This window comes from Porites lutea, chromosome 12 (genome assembly GCF_958299795.1).
Source record: "Porites lutea chromosome 12, jaPorLute2.1, whole genome shotgun sequence".
Classification (NCBI taxonomy): domain Eukaryota; kingdom Metazoa; phylum Cnidaria; class Anthozoa; order Scleractinia; family Poritidae; genus Porites; species Porites lutea.
This window is the reverse complement of record NC_133212.1, coordinates 10,485,949-10,513,145: the sequence shown is the minus strand read 5'-3', so window position 1 is coordinate 10,513,145 and position 27,197 is coordinate 10,485,949. Positions and strand designations below refer to the sequence as shown.

Below are 27,197 nucleotides of genomic sequence, written 5' to 3'. Positions count from 1 at the left end.
CCCACCTACCCCTCCCTCGAGCCAACATCACCACTTACTGATCACTTAGGGCGAAATGCTGGTTTAGGAGAGGGGTAAGTGGGCAGTTTCCCCAGAAACCAATATTGATCCGGCCTTTGTTACCCGAAAAGACCTACTCGGGGACTGCTTTGTTTGCTTTAAAGGAAAAAAACTGGGCTTTTTATATGGGGTGTCTTAACTTATTGACGATCAAGGTGAGCTAGCTTTTGAAGACTTTGACAGTGATAGCCATATTGGTGATCAGACACCAACGTTACAAAACCGAACGAAAAGTATAGAAAACCCAAGGCCAGTCTTCTAGCTAAGTTCTTAGAATTATCGATATTTCTGTTTTCGGGAATGTGTCAGTTAAAGGACCCTTTAGTAAGTCCCATTATGGCTCTTGTTTTCCGACAGTTTCTCGTAGCTACTAATTTTGATACGTACTATATCCGCACGAAAACTGTTTGAGTTCCCTTTGTTGTTCTATGTTTCTAATGCAGACAATGCAATCCAAGCATATCATTTTTACTTACGACTTTGCTGATTTCTTAAGATCACGTGCACTGAGTAATTGTGTTGAGCGACTCTCGTGTTTCCTAAGCTGAAAACACTCCCATACACGGGCTCTATTTTGTCATATTTGGCTCTTTGCTACTTGTGTGTATTGGTGAGGTGTTATAGGTGGTCCGGTTTTGAAGTAGACGAATTTTAATGTCTGCTTATACAGTGGGTCTCGACTTACGGTAATACTATCAGATGAATTGCACTTCGATACGAGTCGGCAAGGTGACGCGTTTATAGTAGACGACGTCCCCAAGTAGCCATAGGCGTCAGCTAAGAATAGGTCAGAATAAGTTTCTCAGTTACAAGTCTTTTTTCGGGGAGGGGGCTCTACTGTTTTCGACCGAGATTTTTTAAGTCCAAAGTTTGTTTTTGCCACCGATATACTAAGAAGCCCTAAGAAGTCGGGAAAGTGAAAACTGAGGTCGATATTTCGAAATTACCCATCTCCACGCGTTTTTGAATTTGTCTGCCGATTTCGGCATTTCCGATTTTCTAGCTGACCACTCGCACTAACCCGGTCTTTGCGGAGGGAGACTACAGATTATACGATAGTACCTTTCCCATTCAATTTTATACGTTCGCTAAAGGAAGTGTAACCTACGAGCAAGGCTTAAAAATATGTCAAGGGCTGTCAGTCAATATTCCTAGGGTAAAATCATAAAAAAACAACAAAACAAACATATTGTTATTTTAACTGTAGTTATCTATTCATATTCCAACTGTTCCATTTTCCATCTGTGGAGTCCAGTCTGATCCAATTATTCCAGGGATCACACAAGCCTGACGAGATAGACTCAAATGCAGTCAGTTTACCCGCTTCGCTAAATTTTCTTGTATTGCGCGCATATCTTCATGTACTTTTTTATTACTAAATGGTAAGCAATTTACCTCTGATTTTCCATTTGATTTCTCCCGTACCACGGAGTGATGCATTCCCTACTATGTCCTGTGCCTAAAATTAATATTCATCTTATTCATACTTTTTCGACTGAATCTATTTCATATGATTACAGAACGACAAATGAAAATCGACAGGATCACTGATGCGGTTAAAGAACTGTAACATTTTAAGCATGAAAACATTAGTGAATGTGAGAAGGAAAACCTGTAAGATTCTGTAAGATGGAGCCTGTAACATTTCGTTCTTGAAACGGACATCAGATTAAAAATTTTTCTCTTCTTGGAATCATGCTCTCGTTGTCTTGTCACTGGTAATCCAGCCGATCCACGCGGTAAGAAAGCGCATCACGCTCATCTATCCCGCGCGCGATCTTCATCCACTCCGGCTGCACGGATATTTACACTTGTTAAATGAATGTCACGGCATAAATATAGTGCTCCATTTAACAGCACACGCAACTCAACTTCAAAAGAACAGCTAAAAAATATTCTCATTTTTTTAAATTTTCGCTTCCGAGATGAAAATTAAAATTTCATGTGTTGTGGAGTTGTTTTTCATATCTGCGTAGTAACTTTGTCATTATGCGCGTTCGCGGCAGATGGTTGTTCGAAGCTTTGTCAGTTGTTCTAGTTTTAACAATACAAGGACGGCCCATTTGGTGACGTCACTTCCCGTCGTCCTTGGAAAAGGTCAGAGACTCACCTCGATTTGTCGCACTTTATTTTTTTGTTGTATTCAAGATTTAACCAGAATGTGCCTTGATAGCTTGAGTTCTTCCAAGTACAACACAAATAAGATTTAATAAACGAATTTATGACAATAAAAAATAGAACATATGAAAAAGAAATGAAAATTAAATGAATGTACATTGCATTCCACACATACAAAGGTCAGAAAATGCGCAAATACCTTGAATTACCTGATTACCGAGAAAAATGTTCATTCTTCGATCAACGGCAGGCGCCTAAAATGTGCGTTATTTTTGGCTTGTTTTCCAGTGGTAACACCTTTTAGAAGATCGGCAGGTGCTCTGGAGTGAGTTGTGAATGGCCAGATTTAAAATTCGCGTCGGGTCATGCGAAGTCTAAATTTTATGAAGAGATCTGTTTTTGAAAACACTTCCTTTGTAAATCATGCGCAAAGGCCCGTTTTATTTTAACTAAAAACATTGTCTCAAAGAACAAAAAATAACAATGCAGAATAACTATAACAAGACTTGGGTCACGCATTGGCAAAATGTCGCGCAGAAGCTGAAAAACATTGCCGCGTACATGCGCGCACATTCGCACGAACTTATGTAATTACTTTTGTGCTCTCTATGAGAGAAGCTGGGTGCAAACAGTGGGTGTAAAAGACATTGATGTTATTTGAATCGCTTGCATGCTCGAAAAACAACACAGTCAAAGTCGAGAGCGGTGGTAGAAGTGAGGGGGGGGAGGGGGAGAGGGGCGACATGCTCAATAGCCGTGGGATAAATGTAAAACAAAAAAATATGTTTAAATAAAAATATGTCTATAGTGACTGAAATTTAAATTTCAAAAATCAATGCCTCTACAATTTACCTTCCTTCGTTTTATCGGCTACGGCCAAATCATGAGCTACCAAGTGGGTGGGTGGGAAGGTAATAGCCAATTTTGGAGCTCCTTTTTTTCAGTTCCAAATTTGATTTCAGTACTGGTAACTATGAAAATGTGCAAAAAAGTTTTCCCTCTTGTTTTTTCTTCTTATTATTTTTTCTCCTGACTTTCTGAACAAGATTCTCTTGTCCTCCCAAAACCACCCTACCCTAAAATTAAAAGCGAGATCTCCGCTTAGAGCTCTTTTGCGCATGTGGAAGAGAGAAAGCTCCCCTATCCGCATGCGCGGCGCAGAAAGTCGTCACCAGTTTTCACGAATCCAGCCTGTGACTCGTCTGTGATATTTGCACTTGTTGTTTTCTAAAAGGCTGTGTTATATGTTGAAAACGGGTACTTTGTCTTATCAAGAATTCGAAAATGAGCTATTGGACTTCATTGAAAGAGCAAAGAATATCCAGGATTCATGGAATTTAGAATTTCCAAAGGTACGGTCGCTACGTACGGTCGCTGTATAGCTCAGAGGCTTATAGAGTGTTGTATGCCCAGCTAATTAAATGTGTAAAGGAAGGGTGCAGATGTGAACGCTTTGTACAAGGTAGGGGTCAGGTGGAATGGAAGATTACAGAGCACTTGTAAGCGGTAAGAAATGAAGGAGGATTGTTACTCAGGACAGCAGAGGAGGTGGATGGAACAGTTTGTTCGTGTATTAAACCACTAGGAACCACCCAACCCATCGAAGGTTAAGACCCAGGCAATAATCTGAACATCAGGGCAGGTTCCATTGCACTTGCTGAGATCAAACAAGAATGCTATAAAGAAGCCGCAGGCTGTAATATCAACTACTAGAGGTGATAAAGGCTGGTAGTAAGGTTTCACAGGTAAGGGTCTGATGGACCTTTGTAACAAGATGTGGGACAAGAAGGAGGTGCGAGAGGAGTAGAAGAAGGGTCTGTTAATCAGGATTCCAAGGAATGGTGACCTGAGCCAATAGAAAAACTGGAATGGTATCATGCTTCTGAGTAAAGTAAAGCGTTCGGCAGAGTCAGTGATAATGGAGCACATTAAAACCGCATTGGACAAGAAACTGAGAGGGGAACAGAAGGTCAGTTTTGGAGCTGTTAGGAGCTGTTCATACCAGATAGCAGTGCTGATAATTATTGTGGAACAGAGTTTCAAGTGGTGGTTCTCGTTTTACGCCAAGTTTAAAGACCTTGAAAAGCCTTTGACATTTTCCGAGGACAGTTGTTGTAGCTGTTGGGGCACTATGGAATATGTGTTGGGGTAGTCCCGACCTGGAGGCACACAAGGATGTTAGAATGTGAGGAGAGAGGACTTATGTTGCATGAGGCAAAAGTAGGGTCAGAAGAAGAGTGCAGTGCTGGCAATGGAAATAACAAAACATCATTTTTAGTACTGAATGTAATGTACATTCAAATGTTTTCCAAAACATTGATTACTGAATGGCTCAAATTCCTTACCCAACCCATGGAAAGTTCAAATTTCCCTTCCCCCTCCCCCCTGCAAGGACTTTTATGTTGAATTTCATGTTTCCTGGACCCCAAAAGGTGGCCAGATGCCCTGGGGGATTGTGGATGGGGGTCAAGTTTCGAACTGATTAGTGCATTCAAAACTTGTTCATGTTCAACTTATGATTAAGCTTCATTCTGCTCAACAATTTTCAACTGTATCTATCAATGTTGCTTGGCAAATATTAATGACTTGCTTTTTTTAATCCTTTGTCCTTTAAAGGGAAAATCAAAAGCAAGAAAGTTTCTTGTTAAACGTCAAGTCAAACCTGCACTAAGTGGCCACAAGGAAAGTGATCATGAGATTAACAAACCTTTCCCAGAGGAAAATAAATGGGGAGTAACAGAAAATGATGAAGTAAGATGTTTCGCTCATGTTCACATATTATTACATTGTTATCAGTTTCATTTTGCTGTATTGACCTAATCAAAACACAGATGAAACAGGTTCCCCACTTTAATACCTAACCCCAAAGTGATTACTACATGCAGTGGTATGTGTAGCACTGCTTGGAGGATTTTGTTGAGGAACAAGGCAAGTATCTTTGTTCAAGCATCAGTTGCCTACAACCGTTAGAAAGTCTCCAAAGCATAGCACTGGAGCCATTTTTCTTGGGACTTTGGCAGAAATTGCTGTCAACACCCCCCCCCCCCCCGCCTCCCCTTATGAAATTAACAAGGACTGCAAAAAACTATATTTAAATACAACATTCTAAAATTTAAAAAAAATGGTATTTAAGTGATAGAAATTAATATTTAACCAGCCAGGATTTTCACTCTAGCAAACCTCGACTACAACTATAACTTCTCAAGAAGGGCGGGTTTGGAATTATAAAAAAAAAACAGAGCCTCATTTCTGATACCCTATTGGAAGCAGTTTTGTAACCGTTTAGGTCGCAAGAGTGACCAACATCAATTTTCCTCTTACAACATCAGCAGATCATCAAGAGTAAAAGGTTATGAGAATTACTAAATTAATTAAAAAAAGGGAGAATGCTTTGATTTTAAACCAAATTCTCTCAACTATTCTTAAAAGAAATGTATGGAGATCAGTCTGGAGAATTTGTATGTGGATCTTGGGGCTTAAAGGGTTAACTAAGTATGAATTTACTAATTTTGCAGGACTGCACAGTGTCAGTTGACCAGCGGTCTGATGTACATGGTGAATTCTTGAAGTACGAGTATCATATCGTGTACAGCGACAGCTACAGTGTACCTGTTTTGTATTTTACTGCTTGCAGACATGGTTTGTATTTTGGTTAACAAAGTGCATAGCCTTAATTTTAATCCTAGCTCCCAGAAAAATATTGTCAATACCTCTGCATATGACTGCATGTACCGCCCATTCTTATTAAATATGCTTGAAATCATTTGGTGAAAATTTTTGAGACCCTTATCCCTTCACACAAAATTTGTTATCATAGCCCCACCTATGCCTAAAAATTATTCACCACATCAATGTAGTATTCATGTAAAGAATAATTATCCTCATTGCTTCTACCATGAATATAAACTTGATAGTTGGCAGTACTTAATTGCTGTTAGTAGTTGTTCTAATTAAGTTTGATATAATCCCCAGAAAAAGGACATGATTGAATGGTCAGGGGAATGCTTTTTTTGTATTAATTCACCTGGTGATCTGTTTGTGTTCCATTCACATTCCATTAGCACATATTTTACCGATTAATAGCGAGCTTTTTTCCAGGGGTCAGCTGAGTAAAACATTTACAAGTGATGCTGTTGTTTCAGAGTCTGAAAACCAATACCTGCATTTTCTTGTAAATTACACTTCTAACATTCAATTACGCTTTGACAGTATCACCTCTCAATAAACCTTTCTTGCTCAGGAGCTCTGCCCCTGCTTGCTTACCTCTTCCAACCCACCCGGGGGGGGTGGAGGGGTACTGCCAAATATGGGCTATATAGGTATGTGCCGCTGTGAAGGGTATGGTTTTCAAGTAGTTTACTCTAGGATAGGGTATATAAATCACAGCGTTTGGGTCTAGAATGGGGTATCATTTTTCAGGAAACTGATCAGTTGGTTGAAGATTTTATCTAGACTAGGGAAACAGCTACTCTAGGATAGGGGGATTTTGGGGAGTTTACTCTAGTATAGGGTAGCAAAATTCAGCTAAACTAGCTCTGGTATAGGTTAAGGGTTTCAGGGTCCCAGCGGCACATCCCCACCCAGAAATTCCTAAAGTACCCCCCCCCCCCCTCCGGGAATCACACCTCCCTCCCACCACAGCAAGGTGATAACAGAATGGCAGGAAGAAGAGGACGGCAAAACGGTTGTGCGTGACAAACATGACAGGGCTATTACTTGCATGTTTTGTCATGATCTTCAATTACATTTATGTTTTCTGGTCTTTTACAAAAAGATATGTTTAAAGGAGAGTGAAGTTTGGCAAAAAGCTATTTCAAACAAAAGTATAGTTGTGAATGCTTGTTTGACACAAGGTTTCCTGTTCTGTTGCTTAAGGTCACTTGGCTCAATAAAAATCTATGTGTAATTGTCTCTGTTTATGATAACTTGTTGTTGTCTAATTACTAGTGCACTTTGTAATTTAAATTATTAGGAAAACGTTGAACTTACCAGCTGGTATAAGACTCCAAATAAATATTGTCTTGTGTTGTCTAGACTCAATATAAGGAGGTTTAAGTCTGTGTTAAAATTTGTATTATACATTGCAGATGGTAGACTATTAAGTCTGAAGGAAGTTTGGGAGAATGTACCAGACATTTATCATGACAGACTTGAGTATGAAAAGTGGACCTTTCTAACCCAACAGGTGGGTATTACTTTGTCAGGTTGATTCACACAGATGCTCTCCCTGCTTCTCAGGAAAACCAACAATGCCCCCTTTACCCAAACTATGTTGTTCGTTGTTGATTAAGGTCAATATTGAGTGGAGCATCTTTTAGAAAATATAATTAGTCATGATGTGAATGTTAAAGCAAGGTCTTAGAAAGCTGCACATATTCTACAACATTAAACAAGGGGAGGGGAGGAAGAACTGCTGTTAGCTGTTGACCGAGATACATATAGTGCAAAGAAAGGGATGCGTAACTTGGTAACAGTGAAGTGGAAATCCAAAATGACTCACTTCGCTTTTAGTAAGACATTGCATAGCATTAATAAAAAAAATTAAGCAAGCACAAAGTCATAGTAAAGAAAACCTGTGATACCTAGTAGTGCTATGAGAAAATTTAGTTTTTTGTACGCAGTTAAGCAAATTGCCTGAGATTTTAGTCAGTTAGATGGTAAAAAAACTGAATCAGAAGCAAATTTTAGGTCACTGTCAAGCTGTGAGCTGCATAATATGATACATTATCAGATATTGGTTTTTTAGTGAAAAAAAGACCTTTTTTTGAGTGCAAGACATTCATGGGTCACAAATTAAAGAAACTGCCAGGAAAGTGGTGGTTTTTTTGTATATTTTGTGATTTCTGCCAAATATACTGTGGTAACCATTGAGAAAAATAATGTTTGACAGTCTGTTTCCTTACTCCCAAAAAAAAAAAAATTAAAAAGCCAAAGGCACAAGTTTTACATGCATCCGAAAATTAACAAAATATCAAGGGGATGTTTTAGCAAAGAGCCCTTTAATTGAGTGTCGCTTGATTTACTGAATGGCGGTTACTGGTACCTAATATTCTCTAATTCTATATGACAGCTGTTATACTTAATAATGTAGGGCTGTGCTCTAGCAGAGCCCGGTGGCCCTTGGCGCCTAACTTTTGCTCTTGGGCGATTAGAAAATCTTACTTTCTTCATACAAATCATGTATGCTGGGCACCCTAGATTTTACAGTTTCAGAATTCTGAGCTCCCTTCAATTTTCCTTAGAGCACAGCCTTGTAATGTATGTCACCTGCCATTTAATCATTTCTTTCTTGTTATAGGAACACCCTTACCTTGGGGTTCCATTCTACCAGCTTCATCCTTGCCACACTGCAGACATGATGAAGAGGGCATTAAGTATTGACTCAGACAGGTACAGTATGTAGTGTTGTGGACCTCTTTTCCATAGAGAATGGCTTTTTCATCACTGTCTGATCTTATAGCTTCTTTTTGGACAAAGGAAGCAGAAAGGAATCCCTCTTTAATTTCCCAATTCAGACCATGTGATGTTCTTAAAGGAATTTTCTAAATTATGCATGGCTTTATTTTAATTTATACATACATGCACATTTGAAAGAAAAAGCCCTCCAGGATAACATCACTTGTTTGATATCAGAAAACAACACATAATAATTGCGTTATTTTGAGTGCAATTTGCAATGCCCCAGTATGTTTACAATAATTGAAAAATATCTACTATGGCCTAAGATCACAATATTTATCAATATGCTGTTAAATATACTTAAATTAATTTCAAAGTGAAATGGTGTAATTACAGAATTAATACAGGATAAGACTACCAATCGCAATGAAAGTTAAAAAATATTTTATATATATTAATAGCATGGTAAAAAAATTAAAATACACCAGATGAGATAGCAATTATGCCATATGAGTTAGTTTATCAATAAGATAATATTGTGCCAGATAAAAATAAGTGTGTCCAGGAAGCTTATAGCTAGGGCTGGGTTTAAACCTATAGCTGAAGAATTAAGCAGGCATGGCAGGCATTCAAGGGAGAGGGGAAAGAAGAGAAAAGGAAGCCATGCGTAGGGGCTACTGACGGAGATTAAGTAATTATCATAACAAAGCTTGATATTAAATAATCATAATCTTTTCTCCACAGGCCTCTTAATTATCTTATCACATGGTTAAGCACAGTCGGACCAGTCGTGGGCCTCAATCTTCCTTTGGCATACTCAGTTTAGTTCTCAATGGCAATAGAATACATGGAGCAGTTGGTAGAAGTCATAAACTATTGGAATGATTTAAAGAGGCCAAATGGTTTTTCAAGGATTAAAGTATAAATAGTATTAAAAATAAAAGATTCATGTAAATATGTTTGTAGCTAAATTTTTTTACAATAAATATTAAATATTACTATTTTTTTTGTAGTATACTGTCATGTTTGTTAATTGGTATTTTTTATGTGCCACGAAAGCATAAGAAGCCAACTTTATTTATCTGCATCAGTGCAGGGGCTTTTAAGACTTTTTCACAAGATCAATCATGAATCCAATAATCGTATACCATTGACTTTTATCCTGCTTACTTGTACTTGCTAACTTATTTTTTTACTTACTGACTCTCAACTGTTCATTTATTTATTTTTTGAAACTTGCAATATGTCCCCTTAGGTATTTTGGTTCTTTTTGATATAGAGTAGATGCACTGGTACCTGTTTTTTAGTAGCCTGTTTACAGCTGAGTGAAGGGTTAAGGTGACTCGACCCAGTTTTTTGGGGGGGGTACCATCCTACTTTGAAGTTCTCTGGTGTCCCCACCTTTACTTTTATCGTAAGTCTAACACATAGAATGGATAACATATAGATCAATCTACAATATAACATAAAATATTTGGCGATCGGAGTAAATGTCACGTGGTTATAATGCCACGCCCCTTTGAGGTCTGAGTCGAAAATCTGCTGTTGCAGGCATTTTTTCGTGAAAATCTCTCGGCTACACATAGCGCGCTTTAGTGCCTTGCGCTGAACAGAGTTTCACCAAAATCGCAAAGACCCAATTCGAGAAATTCAACGGTTTCCAAATTTAGGTCATAATTTATGCAAAAATGATAAGCAAACTTTACACGGATTATATCTAATAAACTATGAGATTCATCTCTTTGTTTTGAGCATCCTTATAACAGATGAGTCCTTGCAAGTCAGCAAAATGCTTTAGGGCCTTGTAAATGCGCGCGATTTCGAGCAAAGCAAACATATAGAAATTATAGTTTTCGCTATTTGTTGACATTTGTCAGCGTTTAAGAGTCTTTCTCACGAAAAAAGCATTTTCTTAAAAATTCGTAGTTTTTTTTCCTTCAAATTTTTTCAGGGCCACAATATTGATTAACTAACTACCCGGACTCTGAATTTCATGGTCATTGAAAAACTGTGACATTATCTTCTATAAGCCCAAACTAGATTAAACATTGAAGATTTTTAGCATTTTGGCTGAGTTTGTGCTTTGGGAGTTGTCTATTGTTTCTAGTCTGTCATTATACAGCATTCTTTTTCAGCACGCGTGCAATGACCACGCTTGGCTGACTTCCGAATGCTCACCGAGATATTCCTGTCACGAGTTGGTTTAATTATTGGCTTGCATCAAACATATAAAAAAATGATATTTTTTTAATAGTAAGTAGATTTAGTGTGTAGCACTTCTTGATTTTTTTGCAAAGGCACAAGAAGCACGAGAATTGATTAAAAATTGTGAGTTAAACCTGTATGTATCACGCGATGGCCTGTCTCACTGTACCAAACTGATCATATCTCGGTGAGCATTCGGAAGTCAGCCAAGCGCGGTCATTGCACGCGTGCTGAAAAAGAATGCTGTATAATGACAGACTAGAAACAATAGACAACTCCCAAAGCACAAACTCAGCCAAAACGCTAAAAATCTTCAATGTTTAATCTAGTTTGGGCTTATAGAAGATAATGTCACAGTTTTTCAATGACCATGAAATTCAGAGTCCGGGTAGTTAGTTAATCAATTGTGGCCCTGAAAAAATTTGAAGGAAAAAAAACTACGAATTTTTAAGAAAATGCTTTTTTCGTGAGAAAGACTCTCAAACGCTGACAAACGTCAACAAATAGCGAAAACTATAATTTCTATATGTTTGCTTTGCTCGAAATCGCGCGCATTTACAAGGCCCTAAAGCGTTTTGCTGACTTGCAAGGACCTATCTGTTATAAGGATGCTTAAAACAAAGAGATGAATCTCATAGTTTATTAGATATAATCCGTGTAAAGTTTGCTTATCATTTTCGCATAAATTATGACCTAAATTTGGAAACTGCTGAATTTCTCGAATTAGGTCTTTGCGATTTTGGTAAAACTCTGTTCAGCGCAAGGCACTAATGCGCGCTATGTGTAGCCAAGAGATTTTCACGAAAAAATGCCTGCAACAGCAGATTTTCGACTCAGACCTCAAAGGGGGGTGGCATTATAACCACGTGACATTTACTCCGATCGCCAAATATTTTATGTTATATTGTAGATTGATCTATATGTTATCCATTCTATGTGTTAGACTTACGATAAAAGTAAAGGTAGGGATACCAGAGAGCTTCAAAGTAGGAGGGTACCCCCCAAAAAAAACTGGGTCGAGTCACCTTAAGGCTAATAATTTTTAGGAAACCATTGCATTGCAAAGTGAACAATCCGTTAATGAAAACAATGTTTTCTAAGCTAAATGAAAATAATTTGGGTGGGAAGGGCCTGTGACTGTAATCTGAAATATCAGATATATAGCATTTGCATCTGAGGGTTAGGAAGAAAGTTGACACTTTGTGAGAGTATTAGACACTGATTACCAGCTCAGAACTGTTGGCTTTTGAATTACAGTACAGGTCTGTCTGATATCATACAGTTGCTTGTACTTATGATAACAATGATGATGATGATATTAATATTATTCAGTGAGGCTGAGCTAGCTAAAGTAGCTTTTTTCAATACATGTATGGTATGATGAAATGTGCAAATCGAGAAAAACGGTGCTATCCACCAAAGATAAGTTGCATGATGTCTTGAGTGAGGCCAGTCATGGATAATTTGCAACTATGGGATCATTGACATCAGCAACTGATGTCAATGATGAAACAATTTTGCAACCTTCCAAACTTGGTCAGCCCAACTGGCATGGGGGGGGGAGTTAGGATTTTTAAAGAGGTGAGGGCTCCAGGTTACTCACTAGATTATCATGTGACTCCCTCCCCCTTGGATGAGCAGTGAGTGTGGGTGGGCAGGGGGTTGCATGTCTGCGTCGCAGATGCTCTAAAGCCGGCTATCAGAAATGCTCTTATATGTCCTTACGACTCTGCAGGATATTAGAACGAGCTTTTGTGCACTAATTCACAGATGGACTATACAAATGGTTTTGACGAGTGTGTGAGCCAGCTGTAATGCAGGCTAGGCAGGGGTTGAGCCTACAAAATAGCTGGGCTGGATAGATGAGTCACATGGCAAGAAAGACAAAATATGTGGTCTTGATGAACAAGTTTTGGGTCATAGAGGAACTTTTGACAAAAATACAGTCAACTCTCTTGTAAGCGACCACCCTTGGAGCAGAACAAAGTGATTGCTTATGGAAGGTGGTCATCTATTGGGAAAATCAAGAAAATAAGCTCAAACTGAACTGTTAAACATAATTACACAAAGTTATGAACTGAGAAGCTACAACTAGGCAAATAGACAACTGGCAATAATCTTATACATCGAATAGCACTTGTAACTGTTAAAACTTGTTACATAACATTTTACATGAGTCAGCCGCTGTCAGCAAACGCCTAGGGGAAACAGAAAACAAAAGAATATGTTAAATTTCTGATTTAAAAAATGGTCATGGTCATTAAGAATTATAAGAAGTGGTTGCTTATGACAGAGTTCTTGAAACAGTATTTGGCTGAGAAACAAAATGGCTACTTTTAAAGTGGTTGCTTACGGGAGGTGGTCACTTATAAAAAGTGGTCACTATGAGAGAGTTGAGTGAGTGAATACTTAGCACACTCTTAGGGAGCTTTATTTTAACTTGGACAATACATGAGGTATATTGTCATTCAAAGATGATGAATTTTAGTGTAGACGTGTTGGTTTATCATGTCCTAGTGCTTTTCCAGAAAAAAAAAAAGAAAAGGAAGCTTCCCCCAAGGTGTGGGGGTCACGAGCACCCCAGTTCTCCCCTATAGCTACATGTATAGTAATGCCACTGGCTGCCTGCTGGCTGGTTAGTGCATATGTCATTGGCTTGCCCCAGGGGAAAAAGGATGCTGGCCCGGAGGGATTGTATAATGGGTGGAGCAACTTTGAGAATTTCCCTCCAATCAGAGGTGGGGGAATTTAACAAGACAAAGTCCCCTGGGTCAATTACTGATCTTAAATCTTTCCGTCTTCGACTTTTCACTATCTTTTTTTCATTATTGATGTAAACAGCTCTAGCCCGTAGTTCGAGGAGGCCTCTGTCTCCTCGCCACTTCTTTTTTCTACTTATCCTATGTTATAATTTTGTAATTCATTTTCTATTATCGTGTGGCAAATAAAATAAAATAAAAAAGGGCTTTTCAACGAAAAATCCCTGTTATCCACCTCATAAAACTGGGATTAATAATGGCTGATGGGACATTTTTAAGATAGTTGTACTATGTCGTCTGTGTGATTCGCAGGATTAATTTTGCTTCACCCCACTGGTAACTGAGACCACAAAAGCACCCATGGAATGAACTTCGCTGTAAGTATAAAGCCTAAAAGAAGCTGTACAAAATCATAATTCAAAAAATCAGTGCTATCAAAGAACACCTTAAGACAGGTCCACAGAGGTCAGAGGGAGACTATTATTTTGTTTTCCTCTAACCTGTAATAATCAACCTCATTATGCTTTGCCAGCTTATTGTTTCCCCACCAAACACTATATATTTATGAGGATTCATTTACACTTACTTAATACTACAGCAAATTATTCATCGTGTAAAAATTATTTTTATTTCTTAGTTTATCGACAATGTCATATTTTTTTCTTGGCAACAGGAACAGTACTTTTATTTTACAGTACAGACTGTAATGGAGCAACACGATTTCCACAATAAATTAATATTTACTATGCCAGGTACATTTCTTGCTTGATTTCTCACAAAGATCAAGACCCAAAAAAGACAAAGTACAAAACAAACAGAGAGAAAACAAAAATGAAGATGGAACCAAACCTCTGGTTAAGGGGTTTATCACATCTATGATGCAGGCTACAATTTTGGACAAAATAAATGGAAAACCTAGACTTCCCCTCAACGCCAAATCAAAGATGGGAAGAAGGTGTGTTTTTTCCCTTTATGCGGCTTCATCCTTGATTTAAGGGGGATGGGGGTTTGTTCTTCCATTTTACTCTGTCCAAGATTGTAGGTGACTAAGTATGAGAAAAGATACAAAGCATACACAGGATATTACAAATGCAAATCTAACAGTCAACACTTAAGATATATCTACTGAAATTGACTAAAATTTTATTCAGCTAAGGCTCAGGGATTCTCGAATGCATGGGGGCTCTGTGGATAATTTGATTTTTACAAAAAAATTTTGAATGCCTAGAAACTATACGGTTCACTTTCCTTGGCTGAAGTGTGGATGTCAAAAATGCCACTATCAGGCAAAGAGTGATATTTGTGGATATTGTCTTTATCTGCCAAAGACACTATGGGCAGTTACAAGTCAATTACCAGCCAATGGTGTCTGTCAGATCCTATCGCATGTACACTTAAGCTTAGATGGCAGTTGTTGCTTTCCAAAGTGAGGTTCAAAAAGGTGCAGGACGAGAATAACCAGAACAAAAAAAAAGCAGGAGTAGGAGGGGGAAGAAGAAAGAATTAAAGAAAACTATTCCTATCATTCCTCTCCTCTCTCTCCTGTTTTTTCACACCTTCTCACACCACAAACAGCAAATCATAACTTTCACGGCTTTTTTCCAAAAACATTCCCTTACTTGCAAAAGAAATTGAAAACATTCCATCAATATTGCAAAAGGAATTAATTCAAGAAGTTGAGGAATACCAATGGTATACTGAGACATTTGATTTGATTCAACAGTTGAATGTTGTTGTTAGAAACCTAATCCAATCAATCCAAACCAACACTGACATCACCCACTGATATGTGCCCAACAAGGAGTGCCTTGGTTCTTGAAACAAAAGTTCTTTTGTCTCTCTCGTAACACATTTGAATAACAAAAACAATGTTTGTAAACAGTACGTATCGCTATTAATAGAATACAACTAAAGATTAATAAACACAATGATGGTCATGGAAAAATGACAATTTTATTTTGATTCAAACAAACTGCTTGTGTTCTTTCCTTGCATCTCTGAATTGTTACCTGTAACAAGAAAGGTTACAATGTGTTACTGTAAATCAAACAAGCTTGCATCTATTGTGGTCTGACTCTTACTTCTTGACCCGACTCCTGATGAATGATTCACAATTCTTACAACTGACCCTGTCAACTTATTTTCGAATGTTACCGCATTACTTGATAAAAAATTGTCTGCAACAGCCCAATTTTTTTGGTAATTATTTATGACTGAAATGCATTAAAAACTTACTGCACCTGAACTATCTCAGTCTTCTAGCTTCTCGCTCTGATTCCAGCAATGTCAAGATGTCTCCCTCACGGACAGGACCTTTCACATTACGGATGATGGATCGATTTGTATCATCAAGAAACTCCACTCGGACCTGAAAGGTACAACAATTGAGTTTCATCTTTCATCCAGGACATTTCCAGGGGAGCAAGTTAATATGCAACAAATCCAAACACAATATGCTTTCTAGTTAGGGCTGCAATGATATACAGAATGCACTGGTGACCTGTAAAATTTCTTCCAACCACAGCATATCAATTTTATTTTGAACAATATATGGTGATATTACGATACAATATATTTTTGTCTTATTCAAGATGGTGGACAAAATAATGCATGCTAACTAACACTTTGTCACTTGTTAGCTGTACGCTCTTGTGCATCAACAAGGAGTGGGGACTAGTCTAGTACAGCACAGAAATGTATCATGTATCATAAATATGTGGCCTATGTAATGAGACCTGTATCAATATAACAATAAACTGGAATGCGAGTCTGCTGTAAACTGACCAGAGCCAACATGATAAAGAACCAACAAGATTGAAAAAAAAAATATGACTGTGATAAGTTCATCTACATCATTTTCTGAAAGGAAAGTACTATATTTTTTGTTTATAAGGTGCACTCGGTTATAAGATGCAGCCCACACTTTTCAATGTGATTTTTCTAACAAACTGAAAATTAAGCAAAAATACCCGGCTATAAAGCGCAGTCGGGATCTTTGGTGATGTTCACCTAAACTACAACAACACGCTTTACAACGATGCTGATTACAGCCATTCACCTACGTGAACAAAAGCAGTAACAGGTTACGTATACAAATCAACCCTATCAAAACAAAACAAAATTTGTTTCCTAAAGCTGCGAATACTAAGGCAATCCGTTTTTGTTCCATAAACAAGTCAGCTCTCTTGGTTGCAGCATATTGACATCGGTGTATGCATCGGCAATATCAAGATAAAATTGATCCTGTAATATATGAGCCTGAATACTTTGTTAATTAACTGCCAAATCTAGTAAAATTTTAATTTAACAAATAACTGATAAAAGAGCTCTCACAGGTCTATTAGAGATTTGGGAGCTTTCTAAAAAAATAAAGGTCTGAAACAAGTGCAAGATCCCAGCGTAGAAATGGCTGCAAAAAAACCGCCATCATGGGTCAAGCATGTGCTCAAAAATTCACCTGGTTACCCAGCATCAACATTCAGACAAAAACGATCTATGCCAGATGATTTAGTGATTGGTTCATCGTTAAATACTAGCTTTAGAAGATGTAGAAGTCATTGAAAACCGATAACAAAGAAGAGGATGAGCAGCTAGAGCTGCGAGAGTAAAAAATTTGACTCAATTTTGCTTTGTTGAGCAAAGGTACCCGGTTGTAAGATGCACACCGAAATTACAACAGATTTAGAGCTATTAAGCAAACTTTTGTTGACAAAATGCTGCACCTTGTAAACAAAAAAATATGGTAATGGGATTTTAGTCTTTGCTTTCACTACCACTAAGAAAACCCTGAAAACCCTGATATATAGCTGGTGTGGTGGTAGCCTGAATTTCATCCGATTACTTCGAGTCATTTTTACTCCCTCAGTAATGTCTGAATCGACCGGCCGCTAATGCCGTCCAGTGACGTCACTACTCCTTGACCTTTGCTTTAATTCATGCAAAAGGTAAAACACGATTTTCAAGTGGCAAACCAAGACATATCGTTTGGAAATGTCTGCATGATAAAGAACTGCTTTGTTTTTTTCGATTGTAATTCATGTTTAACGTTCAAACTATCAACTGCATGCAGTACAACTCTGAACCGGTTGTACTAAATTCTATAATCAAACTTGGTAGCAATCACGCAATGAAATAAACACACACGGAACACTTACTTCAAAAACACAATGACTGGCTTTAATTGAAAAGAAGCTATTTGGTCCTTAATGAAGAAAAAAAAAAACAAGGAGACAAGAAAGAAAAGCTAACAGAATCATTACACTTGACTGTAAAAATAGCAAGAAGGTCAAATTATAACATTGATCTCAGAAAACTTCACATAAACAAAATCACCGGCCGCGCATCGAAACCACAAAGTGGCTCTAAATGAAAAAGCTACCGACTCTCCGCAATGATTCTTCAATCACAGTTCAGTTTAGTATTTCAGTTTCGAAGACGATGGAAATTTTGCTGTTTAAGATAAAGATTAAGCTTATCGAAAAGTTTGAACTAAACGAAAGAATGCCAGGGATGCGATCCGCTGAATATCAAGCGACAATCCCGCTAAAATTTTTCATAATTATACATAATTATGCACATGCTTAGACAATCAACCAATCAAAATCACTACCCGGTTTTCGGGTAGTGAGTGACGTCACTGGACAGCATTAACGGCCGGTCGATTCAGACGTTGTTGAGAGGAAAAAATGACTCGAAGCAGTCGGATGAATTTCAGGCTAGTGTAGTGGTAGTGAAGCTGGTTTGACATTGCTTTGATAAAACCCTTCCTTTTTTTGAGCTTACTGGCTTATAGCCAGAAAGCTTTACGCTGGCATCGGTGTAAGAATGATAGTAAGGTCATTTTTATTATTCTTATACATGCGGTAAAGAATAACCTTCCGACCCAAAGGGACTGGGTTTGATACCTGCTATCTCAAATTCTCTGCTTTACAAAGCATTGTTATGACAAGGAGGAATTTGATAAGCCACACAGTGGCCAATCAAACCTATGAAAGTTCATCACTTGCCTTATCCAAACACTCATACAAATTGTAAGCTTAATTATTCTAAAATTAAGTCAAGGAAATAATTTTGTTTTAAGACAACATAGTTTCAAACGTGCTACTACCGTGCTTAAGTTGCGTATAATTCGATCAACTGATTAACGACGTTTGAAACTATATCCATAATTTTTCAAAAGCCCTCACCTGCGTACACTGTCCTTGGGATCCCGTTCGGCCCAAACATTTTGTCACCTAAAAATTTACGATTAAAAACACTTGAGATCGGCTATTGTTTCACGAAATGCAGTTATCTCAAGAATAAAGAGTAAGCTTCTCCTTCAAAAGCTGATCGAAGAGTCTCGTGTTTACGTGCACTGCGAAATCAAATGATGATAGTTTTACGTTGAAGCCTTACAATTGCTAATAATATGTTGCAAACTCTTCCAAAGAACGCATTGAAGATGTTTGTGCAGTTAAAGTACTTTAACGTTCAGTAAATATTAGAATTTTCATATTATACCTTCGCAAGTTTCACTGGCTTGTCCATCTTGAACAAATGGAGGATCAAAAAGGTCGAAGCACGTGGTCAAAGCGGCTTTTAAGCGCGCGCAGGCTCTTGGGATAGCAATCAAGTTAAAGAAGGGGTGGGAACATGTGTGGATGGGAAAAATGGGTGAAATGAATGGGAAAAATAACGGCTAAGAAGACAACAACAACGATAAGAATTGTAAATAACAACAAAGAAATTAAATATTTTAAATTGCATAATCATATGTACGTACTCGTCGATCTAGTGTTTGTTATCAAGAGAAATTGGGAGTTATGCATGGGCTCCTGCTATCCCTCACGGATTTCTTGGACTTGCAATCAGCATATCTATAACTCTACTGGAAACTACTGATCTAGTCCACGCTGTTCTAATTCTCTTCACCTCTCTATAGAAAGTCTTTCTATTATCCATGCTATTAGCCTGCGTGGCAGGCGAACCCCCCCCCCCCCCACCCCCGCTTAATTTTTGGTCGAAATCAAAGAGCCTGGTAAGTGGATTTCCCACAAACCAATGCGAGATTGAATACTCGCAAGATGGCGTCCGCGACGAAACCAGTGCAAGTTTTTCGAAATTTCCTTATTGGAGTAAGCAAAACCTACGACTATTCTGCTCAGCCAAGACATAAGATAGAAAAAGTCCTTACGCTGTATTTTGTTTGTTTTTTTTTTCTTACAGAAAAAGCTGAAAGTACCGTTGCGTTATCCCAATGATCAAGTCGCAAGGTAAGTAATTATAACAACTACAACATTAACTTTATTTAATTATGTTGAACAGATGTAATTACATCAGTATGGGGAATTTAGGAAACCCTTACGGGCTTTAACAAGTTTCCCCTATTGTTTGCTTTTTTTATCAGGTCTGGACGACATATGCAGCATAATCTAACTATAAATCTAACTATAAAATAATTTCAATTTATAAACTTGCACACCACTAAGCACTGTTGTGACAGAAGATTTCTTTTTTATACTATATTGTGATTTTGTGTTTTTTAAATCTTCTGTTATAGAGTTCCTCAAATTCGTTCCTTTACACTGTATTGAATAATAATAGCTAAAGCCGTAGCTTATTATTATTTAGAGAGGGTAGTTTAAAGTGTACACTAATCACAATGATGACGGCTCTCAGAACATTGACAATTTCACGTAACTCAACGTACTTTCTTTGTTCTCTGTTGGTTCTTTATCAACAAACCCCAGCCCAGCCTCCATTCAGGGGACATTTTACAGTTACAGGTGAAAACGAGGCTGGAGTTGACCTTGTTTTGATACAGCCCTTCCTGCTTTATTATGTAAATCATGTGGTTCTTATACTAACTAGAACGCTTCAAGCATAACTTCCATTACAAACGGAAGGAGGTTTGTATCAAAACAAGGTCAACCTCAGCTTCATGTTCACTCAAAGGCTAAAATACTAAGTCCACGACTGAAAAATGGTCTATCTTATTGTGAGGGTCCCAAGGGTGCCCCCTGAATAGGTTCAATTGTAATCTCTTACATGTTACATAATATAACATGTTCTATGCTCCACGTACCTACTGGCCTGCACAAGGGACATTTATGTGGGGTGTTATTTATTCTTGACTCGTGCTTCTATGATGCCGGGGAGTGGGGATGTTCCATTTGTTATGTACACCCCACCTAAGGATGATAAGTTTTTGAATGGGGGTTTGGATTTTTTCATCAAAGAAGACGACAAAATTTTGACCCTTCGGAAAAATTTTTCAAAGGTGCTGACAAGGAGTGAACCCTTCGGATTCATTTTTCAAAGGGTGCTGACTAAAATTTAAGGGTTCAGATTCCAGTCATCCTTAGCGGGAGGGGGGGGGGAGGGGGGCGCAGTTAAAAAATGGAACATCCCATGAAACACGAAGCTTTGGGCTTATCAATGAGGCAGTTGGCAAAGTCAGTTTGTCACCATTTAAAGGTAAGTCACAAGCTGATGTTTCAAGCACTACCTCCTAAAAAGGCTAGCAATCAAATCATCTACTTTTGTGTCTTAATGAGCTCACCTTATTAAACCAAGAAAGTTTGGTAGGCCATCAAGTGACTGGGCAATAATCTTGGATTGAAATTAGGAACACAAAAATTCACCTTAGATGATGATCAAATTTATGTTTTGGAAATTTAGTGTGTTTCTGCAGAATATTGAAAAGACGTTACATTATTTTTATTCAGAACACAGCCAAACCCCAGCCTTCCTGATGGCCCAGCACACAAGCTAAGTAACAACTATTATTGTGATCGAGATCTGAGACGAGCATCTATGCCTCCTACAGTGCTATATGGTGGCCAAAGGAAGCTGTTGGAAGGAGCATCGCAGACAGGGTTAGTGTAGTGTAGCATAAGGTGATTCGCTGATTTTACACTATGCATCTCTTACTGCGCATAACAAGGTGGCCGCTGTGAAAAAGAGCATCTGAAGTAACATAATAATATTAAAATGAAGTTGACTGAAGAGAAACGCTTTTGGAATTTTTGCTTGCATATGTTTCTTGCTGAAATGAAACTCAATGTGTTGGGATTATACATAATGTAAGCAGTGCGCATGTTGCTGAGTTTGACTTCCTCATGGAGAACCTCGATAGTAGATGTTAAACTTGTGCTAACTCAGGTTTAAATTTATTTAAGCACCATCTTTATCACATTGTGTCCCAACTGTGATATCTCGATCTAAATTCTGTAAAAATGGATTTTTTAATGCTTTCTTCCCCCCTTCATATACATGCCATTTTGATACTTGCCCATGCAGTCCTCTCTCTCACAAATAGGAGGAAATGCATTTGGTGCACATTTTCTTCAGCTCTACCGCAGAAATGAGTATGGCGACCTTGATTTCTTATTCCATGATTGTAATAGGAACAGTGCTTCCTTTCAATGAGAAAAAAAGGCATAAATCTATGTTCAGTTTTCTGGCAATGTTGCTAAATTGTACAGATTGAGCTATTAATAACAGGTCGAATAACGTGTTTCCAATGCAAATTAAGTCTACCTTGGAGTGTACAATAAAAACGAGGGCATTTAAAGGCATTTTTCTGGTACATAAGTGAATAAACAATACATTGAGTCAATTTCTGTGCGATACCACATTGAAGAAATCTCTCCGTTTTGTCTTAAGTTTTGGGCTGGGCACTGTTTTTGCCAAAGTGCCATAAATAGCTGTATTTGCCAGCATTGTGATGTTAAAATGAGTATGGTGACCCCCCCACTTTTTATTACTTTTTTTATCATCGTTTTGTCTTGTTACATCAGTGTACCAAGTTTCATCTACAATCTCTGTTAGGTTCTTTTACTAAGGAATCACCTTAAGTTCTGCCTGTATCTTATCTTTGGTTAGATGCTCATAATGTCAACTAGATACCCCCACCTCCACCCCTGCCAGAATTTTGCCTTTCTTGACTTTGCAAAGGGCAACCAAACACCAAACTCCAAGTGTGGACAGCCCCTACACCATCCAAGTTAAGCTCTAAGCAGGGTTAGAAACTGGATGGGTGACCAATGTTGAATATCTTGTATTGTAGACTCCTATTGCATTTGTTTGTTTCTTTCTTTATGTTTTGTTTTATTGCCTGTACAGAGAAGAAACTGCACAAAGTGACAGAAACAACCATGACCATTCATGACTTGTTCATACCCTGTCCCTGAGCTGGTTGAATGAACAGCCATAAATATCCTGTCTTGTCGACTCCTCTTTCTTTCTTTCTTTAATGTTTTATTTTCATATCTTATTGTGAAATGCATATAGCAAAGCATATTCATCATTACTTTCACCCCTGAAAGGAAAACAAATGAGTATGATGTAGAGCAGTGTACAAGGTAGAGAACTAAAACCGGTCTTAAATCTATCAGACCAAAAAAGGGCCAAGTTCATTGTCAGCTCACCTTGGTGTTATATAAATCAAAAGGCAGGTTTTAGGAAAATAAGTAAGGTTTAGATGGACAAGGCTTACATGGCCTACAGAAACAAAATTGTTTGTGAAGTGAGACACATGAATAACAATGATCTCTTACCTCAATTTTCACTCTTGTTTGATTAGATAAAACTTATTGTGTCAGACCCTTTTTTTAAAATTAAATTATGCTTTATTTTCTCTTTCTTTAAAATTATTTTGCAGGGAAGATGTGAAGTTTATTGCTGCAAAGACTCCGGGGAAAGTTTATGAGGCAGATGACTGATTCTTGGTCCAAAATGGAGTTTTTGTGTCATAAGGAAATTGAAAAAATACTTAAAGTAATATTAATTTTAGTAACGATGGGCTTTAACAAGAAGAAAACTTGACTTCATGGAAGTCAAGTCAAGGTTTATGGGGAAATTGCTTTACTGTAACTTGATTGTTTTCTTCTGACATTCATATGTACATACATATTATTGTAATAACTAAGTTTTGTGCCTGAAAATAAATTCATTTCTGTCAATCATTGTCTAAAGTTTCTGCTCTTCTGCTCTTCTGCTCTGCTGCATTTTATGCCAGGCATAATACAGGGCTATTACTAAGAGGTGGGGGCCAGGGATTTTCCCCGGGCAAATATGACCATGAGCCCTGGCTACTCTTTATAAGAAACAAAAGGAAAATAGAACCAAAAGAACTCTTAAATGTACAATTCCCCTCCTACTAACTGCATATACCCGGCAACTTGAAATTTTAGCGGCAGCCCTGCACATAGACAGTGCTGTCAGCTATCCCGGATAAACCGAGAGACTCCAGATTTTGGACCGTATCTCCTTGTCTCGAGATTAGAGTCTGAAACCTCCAGGATAGTCACCAAAGTTTGCCATTTCTTTAAGACTGGACTTTCTGATAATGAAATTTCAAATAATTTTTGTTGTTTGAGCAATTTACTTTTAACATTGAATGTTTCCTCATAAACGCAGGTACGTAATATAAGAAAAAATGTGATTAGTCAGGGAAGTCAAAACCAATCAGTCAAATGTTATAATGCCAACAACATCCTTTTCACACGTTTTGTGTCATCGCAAATATTTTTTGATGATCGGAGTCCATGAGTATTTTTTTGCACAAATAACGTCATGCATGTACCATGCTTTATGACATCATCTATCATTCCCTCCCTACCAATTCTCAACATTTGAGAAGACATGGGGGATTGACAGCCCTGCATAGATGACCCACTTGTTTTAACCTGTGTGGGTTTTAGCATTTGCAAATGGCAGATGAGTATAATTATATGGCTGAGTTCAGAGGCAGGATATAATGCTTCTGCTAGTTGTGATGTTGATGGGATTTTTGTTTTTGCTAACCACCGACCACTTGCTGTATTTCTTTCTTCAACATTATTTGCCTGATGGTACTTGACAGTCAGTTGGGATTTTACAATTTTATTTTAATTATGTTCAAGACTTTCAAAAAAGTGCTTCATCCTATTTAAAACGGCGTGCTGCCAGCCAAAGGTTAATCGCTGCTCACTTGGGTTGGGTTGCCCCCTAAAAAGCTCTCCTGCTCATAACCTAACGGCAGAGAAATAAATTGTGAAATAATAACTACCAATGAGTTTATTGTGTATTATAAACAGCAGGCTAGTTATATTGAAAAGTGTGTCTCATAAGTGGTGCTACTTTCTTAGAAAATACCAACCATAGGGAGTAGACAACTTTGCATAAAAGCATTATTTGGTTCTCAATAATTATCCTTAACTGGTAAAAACCAGCAAAGGAAACTATGAAAAACAAACAACAAAAAAATAAATTTATAACAAAGTGAAACAAAAACCTATGTGTGATGTAAATGTACAGGGAACACGAATGCGGTATTAGCTACTGTATTTCCTCGAAAAATAACCTCAGCAATTATTTCTTTTTTTTGTATCAAAAGGGGGTGATTATTTGAGGGAAGGCGATTATTTGAAATATTGCTCACTGGAAGTCTTGCCCTAATATTTTGTTTTACTATCACATCAAAAAAACTGAACATAATGGGCTTTTCAAGTGTTCCAAATTTGGTTCCCTGATTAATTTTCAGAGCTTGGATCGTCACTGATCAGTTTTGCTGGCTGATTCCTCTTTCACTTGACAGGGAGGGAATAAAAGAAAGGGAGGGGTGCGGGGGGCAATTATGCAAGGGAGGAAATTCATTGAGGGATGGCTGCTATTGGAGGAAATCCGGTATATCATAATCCACTGAAATTTTGCTGTGTTCCTGAGTCTTTTTGGGAGGGATTCAATCAGATCGAAGATGGTTTGGGTTTCAAGTATAGTGTTCATGAATCTTGTCTGCTTCTCAACTGCTGCCATTATAATTTTATTGACTATTAACTCTCCTTGGGGAGACAATGTCGGGTTTCAGTTTAATGGTCAATGGAAAGTGCTGTATAATATTTAATAATAATTAGAAACTTGACTCACTGCTGCAACTTATATGCATGACATGCCAGACAAGAAATATTTGAGGCGGGCAAGGTAAACCATCTTTGATCTGATTGAAATCCCTTCCAAAATGACTCATATAGAAGACTCAGGAACACAGGTATATAACAACAGGTTATGATATTGCTAATAGAGTGTTTAGGTTGGTAAATGTAAGATATCTAGTGTGTACCATCCCTCTTCCCTCCCCCCATGGGATTGGATGTACTCAGTAATGTGTGAATGAGGCAAAATTGTCTTGCACCCTTTGAATTTCCATCCCAAAGTCGATCCTTATAAGTTCAGTGGCTACTAATTTGAGCCGAGGAAAGTGTTCTTCGGGATACTGGTAATCTATTAAAAGCAAGAATTATCTGAGTCATTTGCACACAGTTGATGTCTGTGAAGGAAACTGATCTGATGCAACTGTTTGACCAGTGACAAATGTTAGAAGCATGGTTATACACTTTCTTGTAAACCTTCCAAAAACGTCTGTGCCAAAGTTAGATCCTTTACTGCAGAAATAAACACCTAACTAACCTCAAAAATGTGATGTCAAACCAGTAAAAAGGGTTACGCACCACTCAGCTGGTTGTTATACCTGAGTACCCCCCACCACTCCCACTAGGGTGTCCCCCTGGGTGGTACTACTTTGAAAAAGTATTCTTCAGCGATAACAGCAGTTAAGGACAAGGACAAGGCAAATATTTCTGGTTTTCACGGTTTTCCTGGTTTGACTGTAAGCCCTCTGGAAGGCCTATTTATTTCAAGCACAAATGATTGGGGGGGGGGGGGGGGGGGCTAAATTAAATTTACTTCAGTGAAATGGGTTGCTGTACCTCCTTTTCAGACAACCAGGAGATGTTATGAATTCTCTTGAATGCACAGCGAAAAAGCTAAAGCACATGAAGTTTGAGATTGTGTAGCTGAACATAGTAGAATATCAAAAACAAACCTGAACTTCCAGCGCTTGAGTATACTATTGTATCAGTCCAACTGGAGTTTTGACAGCCATTGCACTCTGGTTGCAACGATTGAGGGAAGATCAGGGGGGAAGGTGGTTGAAGAATTTATGGTACAGCGGCGGCGGAGCGAAATAAATAGTGGCGGGGGTTGGGGAAGGCTGAAAACAAGATTGGACATTTCATTTTTTCCGTCCCCCCCATCCCCCCAATAAGCAATGAAAGGCGGTCTCTTTCTCTTTCATAAGACGCCGACGACGCTTTGGACCCCTCGGATGCAATCGTCATTGGTGCCGACAACAAAAACTACGTAGGATAGCCTTCCATAGTGGGGTGGTGTGCGGGAGAGGGGAAGGGGTGAGTGCGGATAAAAAAATTAAATGTCCCTATTCAACTGGCTAGGTACGTTGTTTCTTGTTTTAAACAGACGAGTCCGATGTTTAGTTACTGTTTTCTTTAATCAGGTTTAATATCTTTAACAGCCAGATGGACAAGGCTCTTTTCTGTTTCATAGTTATCGGCACGGGCTGGGACCGTGACACTTGTGCCGGAAATCATAAAGGATCGAGAACTCTTCAAAGGTCGTCACAATCGCAAACTTTGTAAAAATGGTAATTGTAAATACCATAAAACCACACTTCTCTTCTGATTGAGGCTTCCTTTGAATCGACTGCTTGGGTCGTCGTAAAAATGTTGTCGAAGGCACGAAAGCCGGAAGTCTTTCATCACAGGCACGTTGCGTGACTTCGAGCAAGTTATCGTGGATTCAAACGTTGAAACATTGCAGTAGCGATATTAAATC

At 38.2% G+C, this 27,197-nt stretch overlaps 2 protein-coding genes across 2 annotated transcripts; both read left to right on the top strand.

Annotated features, from left to right (window-relative positions):
* The first annotated feature begins 3,394 nt into the window (after positions 1–3,394).
* Positions 3,395–9,518, top strand: LOC140921502 (ubiquitin-like-conjugating enzyme ATG10). The gene is made up of 6 exons (XM_073371506.1): positions 3,395–3,530; positions 4,795–4,929; positions 5,694–5,817; positions 7,266–7,363; positions 8,477–8,568; positions 9,322–9,518. The coding sequence occupies exons 1-6, from the start codon at positions 3,423–3,425 to the stop codon at positions 9,401–9,403; spliced, it is 639 nt and encodes a 212-aa protein (XP_073227607.1). The 5' UTR covers positions 3,395–3,422; the 3' UTR covers positions 9,404–9,518.
* Positions 9,519–19,573: 10,055 nt separating this feature from the next.
* Positions 19,574–23,488, top strand: LOC140921275 (NADH dehydrogenase [ubiquinone] 1 alpha subcomplex subunit 7-like). Its single transcript, XM_073371261.1, has 4 exons — positions 19,574–19,657; positions 19,749–19,795; positions 21,251–21,400; positions 23,188–23,488. The coding sequence occupies exons 1-4, from the start codon at positions 19,607–19,609 to the stop codon at positions 23,246–23,248; spliced, it is 309 nt and encodes a 102-aa protein (XP_073227362.1). The 5' UTR covers positions 19,574–19,606; the 3' UTR covers positions 23,249–23,488.
* Positions 23,489–27,197: the final 3,709 nt, after the last annotated feature.